Source organism: Primulina huaijiensis, unplaced genomic scaffold (assembly GCF_012295235.1).
Source record: "Primulina huaijiensis isolate GDHJ02 unplaced genomic scaffold, ASM1229523v2 scaffold208114, whole genome shotgun sequence".
Lineage (NCBI taxonomy): Eukaryota > Viridiplantae > Streptophyta > Magnoliopsida > Lamiales > Gesneriaceae > Primulina > Primulina huaijiensis.
The window spans coordinates 1-5,857 of record NW_027355138.1 but is presented as its reverse complement, the minus strand read 5'-3'; the positions used below and the strand labels follow the sequence as shown (position 1 = coordinate 5,857).

The 5,857-nt window shown below is 32.3% G+C and overlaps 1 protein-coding gene across 2 annotated transcripts; it reads right to left on the bottom strand.

The window, feature by feature from the left end:
• Window positions 1-1,530: 1,530 nt before the first annotated feature.
• LOC140966842 (E3 ubiquitin-protein ligase COP1-like) lies at window positions 1,531-5,799 on the bottom strand. 2 transcript variants are annotated; one of them, XM_073427107.1, is made up of 4 exons: window positions 4,977-5,799; window positions 3,775-3,930; window positions 3,528-3,631; window positions 1,531-1,813 (listed from the first exon to the last, which is right to left on the bottom strand). In XM_073427107.1, the coding sequence occupies exons 1-4, from the start codon at window positions 5,046-5,048 to the stop codon at window positions 1,762-1,764; spliced, it is 384 nt and encodes a 127-aa protein (XP_073283208.1). In that variant the 5' UTR covers window positions 5,049-5,799; the 3' UTR covers window positions 1,531-1,761. The 2 variants fall into 2 exon arrangements, with proteins under 2 accessions (XP_073283208.1, XP_073283207.1); XM_073427106.1 differs by having other exon boundaries at window positions 1,586-1,813; window positions 3,533-3,631; window positions 4,977-5,773.
• Between the last annotated feature and the right edge of the window lie 58 nt (window positions 5,800-5,857).

The window sequence follows — 5,857 nt, the reverse complement described above, 5'->3', positions numbered from 1 at the left end:
TCAAAATTCAAATAATCATATAAATAGCAAAAAAAAATATTAAAAATTAAATCCAAAAAAAATTAAAAGAATTGTGAACTGGTCCAACCGTCTTTTAACCGGTTCAATACCTGTCCTCAGATCCTTGAACATGTTATGTCCATATAATCTAATTCATGTTATTTAATAAGGTGAACTGTATTCATTTCCTCCATCTTTTAATCAAAGATTGCATTTTCAAGGGCCATTGATGCAACTTGACTAAATATTTTAAAATTAGACGAATTTAATTATAAACAAAATAATGGCCCAAATGTATAAATCAAAACATTTATTTCCCCAAATTCAGAGAAATCATGGAAGGAAATTCAAATTATTCATTTTATAATGTTTAAAATTATTCAACTTTACCAAACATTATGCAGGTCTCTCTTTGGCCCCTCCCAAAGGATGCCAAGAGCGTGTCTAATATTACATATGATACAAAGTCAATCTTAATATTTATAATTCAAAATGAAAACTTTCAAACATCATTAATGCAATCATGCTCAACTAGATTTTCTTCAAACTAATTCAATGAGCATATAATTCAAAAAAATTGTAAGTATCCATTCAAATAGCCAAAAGGTTAAAAATATTTTCTGAAAAAAAAAATTATCCTTCTTTTTTTCATTATTTTTGTAAAAACAATTCTACTTCTGTTTTGCAACAGGACAATTACAACTCTCGATTTGGATCACATTATGTCATGACCAAATGTGGGTTCCAAATATACTATACATCAACTTCAAAATTTGTTATGGAACTTGTAAAAAAAACCTTGATCCAAGATCCAAGATCCTCACTTCAAATGACTATTTTTCTTATTCTTCTAGTTCATAGGTTTTGGTTGTATACTATAGTATATATGAGACAAACATATTCATAAGTAATCTAATCAACTAAAGTTCAAAGAGAAAAATAAACTCGATTATGAAAATGCATAAAAAAAAATAGCAATTTTCTTAAATAAAATCAAATTTCTTTATCATATATAGAATATGAATTCGTTGGATATTAAACATGCTTTTGAAACTTATATAATCGTACTTTTCAAAAAATATGGCATGAAACAAAGCATTAATGTATTTAACATTAAGATCTAGTAGGAAATTATTGAAAAAGAAAAAATCTTCAACATGATAGACAATATAAATGTACTTCAATACATCAAATTTTAGTTAGCAATTAACAGCTAGCTTTGGGGGAAAAAAATAAGAATATCAATTCACACAACCAAAAACGGAAAAATGAAATGATTTTTTTGGATAAAATTATTGAATAAAAACTTATTTTGTTCTAAGATTGTTATAATTAAACTATTAACCATTTTATGAATGATCATTCTTCAGTGATCTAATACCGATCACGAAATGGGAAGGAACCATTTTCATAATGCATATGCTTCAATAATGCTTCTATCTTTTCTTTAAGACCTCTTACTTTAATTTTCTATAACCACTTTGAAACTACTTGCTCCAAACAGTTCAAAAAGATATATTTGAAATATTCTGGCTCAGGTCAACACTCGTGGACGACCAATCAACCCATTTTTATATTTCCTACTTAGTTTGTCTATAGATATGGCGGGTTTTGGATATTTCCACTCAATTTTGCTACTCAGCCCACCACCACATAAATAAGGATAATGAGAAGAAGTTGAAATACGCTAACAAAGAGGAGAACTTACCGCAACAAATTTACTAGACTCGGGACTATACTTTACACAGCATATATTTGCCTTCATATCAATATTGAGAACACTAGCCTCTTGATTTGTGCACCACACTTTAACCTGAAATTCCATCACTTGCTGACATCAAAAGGGACACTAAGGAATATTTAGATCCACAGAGTTAAACGTTCAACCACTAAAACAATCTCAGGCTAGAAAAACATTTAGCAGTCTACACAGTCCATATTTTTGTTAAACGCCAATGAGGTAGATATGGATTTGCACAAAAACAAATAAAGCGAGTAAAATAGTTGTTATGCACCAAATCTTTAAAAAACATACAAACTTGTTTTTAGTATTACTACAAAGGGGATAACATGGAATTGAACTCATGACCACTCCCCAACCAAGAGACTGACGGTGTCATCCAATCCATTGTTAACAAAAAAGGTTTAAAGCAAACTTAATCCTCCAGTTTTTGTTCATCCATGGTTGATATCACGAATTATTAGCATCACTATACAGGCAAAAGGCAACCATGACCAACAATGTTTAAACATTAGTATGAGACATAGAACACCGTTCACTTTAATTAAACATCAGCCAATATCGTGGAGGGTAGCAAACCCCTATTTGTTTATTAACAAAAAATAAACCTTACAGGAAGGGGATAAATCCGCATTTTAAGGAATATAGATGCCACTAGAAAAATTACAAAAACTATTCAACATTTTTTTCTAGTTTAATACTCGATAAGTGAATACCATTAGTCTCATATCTAGACATTCTCATGTTTAAATAAGTAAAAAATAATCATTCACATAATTTTTACGAAGATTTGACAAATATTCGAGAATTGAAAATGAAGTGCTTAACTATTTTATTATTTACCGTATATATTTGGGAGAAGGAATTATTGTGTTTGTGTAGAGATATTCTGCGAATATTTGCTTCTTAGGTACACAGGCTAATTAAGGATAATTATTGTCTAGTACCTAAACTTAAGGGAATGTGCCTAGAATTAAATCTGATTATTCTGTATAAATTATCAGACCCAGTGCTATGTAAAACCAGAGAAAAACTTATCATATTTTCAGAGCCATACTTCTCTTTTTTATGTGATGGATTTGATTCTTTTTCTTCTCCTGGTTCTTTCTACAATATTTTTAAATAATTAAATATCGTGAGACATATATAAGCTGCCATGCTATATCATTCTCTAACAAAAAGGTTCATGATTAACCTACGTCGAGTTTTATTATCTCAAAGAGGTTCTTAAAGTAGTTCAGTGTGGTGGTTTAGAATTGAACTCCCAGCCATTAGATCAATTTAATTTGAAGACGAATACATTGTTTCTCTGATATATATCTAATGCATTTATCCAAGTCATATAGTAACTTGGACATAGGTTTATTATCATTCAATTAACTAAGTTATGCATATGAATCTTAACAATCATGAATTCCAAGGATTTTATTTGTTAACAGAAATTGGTTGGTCTATATTTTGTTACCTCGAGCACTGATGCTCTATGCCAAATCAATTGTTGAATTATTTAAATGTTATTATTTATGAGTTTATCAGGTTACTTGTGTTGGAATATTCCAAACAGTTTTAGTAGTTACCAAGAAAACATCAATTATAAACAGAAATTTGATCAACAGGATTAGAGGTGATAAAAAAACCAAACTTTGAAGCATGTGAAGGCAACTAAAACGAGAGTTCAGTCCATTTGTATAATTCTCAATCAAATACTTCATTTTCTCTCTGGCCTATAGTGTCTGCCAGAATTAGTTAACCATAACTCCAGTTAGATAATGAAAATTGTTCTTACTTCACCTTGCAGTCATCACTACCAGAGACGAGCATCGACGGTTCAGTTCGGGAAAAATCTACACTCCATGCACGTTTTTCATGCTCCTCATATTCCACAACACTCTGGATAAAGCCAGAAATTTTAACTATTTTCCAAGTAACCAAAAAAATATCAAATAACACAAATTTGAGCACCACCATTAAGCCGATGAGGATTTTTACTTGGTGGCAAGAAGTAATATATAATTCATGGCTCAGCTGGATACCTGCCGTGTAGTCACATCCCAAACAGTGACTATTCCTTCGTAATCACTGCTAGCTATAATGTTTTTGGCAAATTTGTTCCAGGTCAAGCAACTAAGCTTAGATCGCGTCGACATTTCCACAACTGGGCAGTGCACGTCTGTAGTTTCATTGACAACCTGATTAAAAAAGCATATTCTCAAGTCTCATAAGCTGCTGCAAAAAAGGTAAGATTCTCTGATATGAATTAAAGTCGCGCGAGCCCGGTAGAGTGTTGTTGCTCCCCAACTATCCTTTCTTAGCAATCATATTATCGTGAAATCATGAAAAACAAACATGTGATCTTAGCTCTAATATCAAATGTAGAACCCTCTGTCCCACATCGGTTTGTGAGAAGAATTAAAATTGAATATTAAAGAGTTAAGATGGGATTCTATAAAAACTTAAGTTGACCATTTAGTACCATTTGGAGTAGCTGTTACTGGATCTGAATGTGCAATCACACTTGCACTGGTCTGGACCTGGGCTTGACAAAATTTGTCACCTCTAGATTCCAAGTGCAAGTGGATTAATTGGGTTAAATAGCGAAATGAACGTTACATTCTGAAATAGGGGTGATTGTGGAACCCCTGTTCCGTATTGGTTGGGAGAAGAGTTTGAATTGATTAATAAGGAGTAATAATAGACTCCTATAGAAACTTGGGATTACCATTTTTATTACGAGAACAGATACAGAGTAGATGCTATAGGAACTCATTCTTCAATAACATCCAAGCGGGCTTGGATCTATGTCACAATAGAATTGTTGTCGTTTACTGAGATAAGAAACATTGGAATTCTTCTCATTCAATTAAGCTAAAATGAAAAGTGACAGATTGATTTATAGAAATCATATCCTATCACTTCATCTAAATACAATCTTATTTTAAATTCAAAACAAAGATAAATCTCTAGTATTAAAATACTTATCATTTAAATACAATCTTAATTTAAATTCAAAACAAAGAGAAATCTCTATCTAAGAATTAAAATACTATTCTGATATTTAACACTCCTCCTCAAGTTGGACTGTATGTGTTTATCATGCCCAACTTGGAAATCAATTCTTCAAAATTAGCTTGAAAAAGTGCCTTTGTTAAGATGTATGCCAATTGCAATCGAATAGGAATGTAGCTGAGGTGCATAATTTCCCTTCAATCTTCTCACTTATGAAATATCGGTCTACCTCAACGCGTTTGGTTTGATCATGATGAATTGGATTTTTGGCGAAGATGACTGCTGCAAGGTTGTCACACATTAATTCCACCGACTGATAGCCTTTCAGTAGTAGTTCACCAAGTAGTCTTTGAATTCACATTACTTCACAGATTCCATGAGATAAAGCTCTAAATTCTGCTTCCGCACTACTGCGTGCCACTGCAGATTGTTTTTTTGCTTTGTCACGCTACTATATTTCCCCACACAAAAGAGTAATAACAACATCACTTGGAGAGCCGGCCCAATCTGCATCAGTGTAGACTTTGATATTTCTGGCACAGGTTTTTCTAAAGATTAATCCTTTCACAGGTGCTTTTTTCAGGTATCTCAATATTCGATACACAGGTTCCATGTATTCCTTAGTTGGATTATTCATAAACTGACTCATAGCACTCACAACAAATCCAATACCAAGACGCATATGAGATCGATATATTAGCTTCCCCATCAATCTTTGAAATCTTTCGACGGACTATCTTTCCTCATTCCTACCTTGATGTTTGGGTCCATAGTTGTATCAGCTGGTTTACACCCCAACATAAATGTCTCTTTCAAGAGGGTCTATAACATATTTCCTTTGGGAGATTGAGATTCCAAGTGACGATCTAGCTACTTCAATTCCAAGAAAATATTTTAAGTGTATCAGATCTTTCATCTCAAATTGTTTAGAGAGCAATGACTTCACATGAATAATTTTTTTCTCATGATTCCCGGTGAGAACAATATCGTCAATATATACGATGATAACAATTATCTTTCCATTTGATGTGTGCTTGATAAACAATGTATAATCAAATTGACATCGTTGGTACCCATCTTCCTTCAGAACATTGGTGAATCTGCAAAACC

Excerpts from the sequence above, each read along its gene's own strand:
- LOC140966842 (XM_073427106.1), bottom strand. The coding sequence starts at position 5,048 with ATGTGTGACAACCTTGCAGCAGTCATCTTCGCCAAAAATCCAATTCAT. Across the intron at positions 3,931-4,976 it reads ATCAAACCAAACGCGTTGAG|GTTGTCAATGAAACTACAGA; the intron begins GTAGACCGATAT and ends TTTTTTAATCAG. Across the intron at positions 1,814-3,532 it reads CTGGTAGTGATGACTGCAAG|GTTAAAGTGTGGTGCACAAA; the intron begins GTGAAGTAAGAA and ends ATGGAATTTCAG.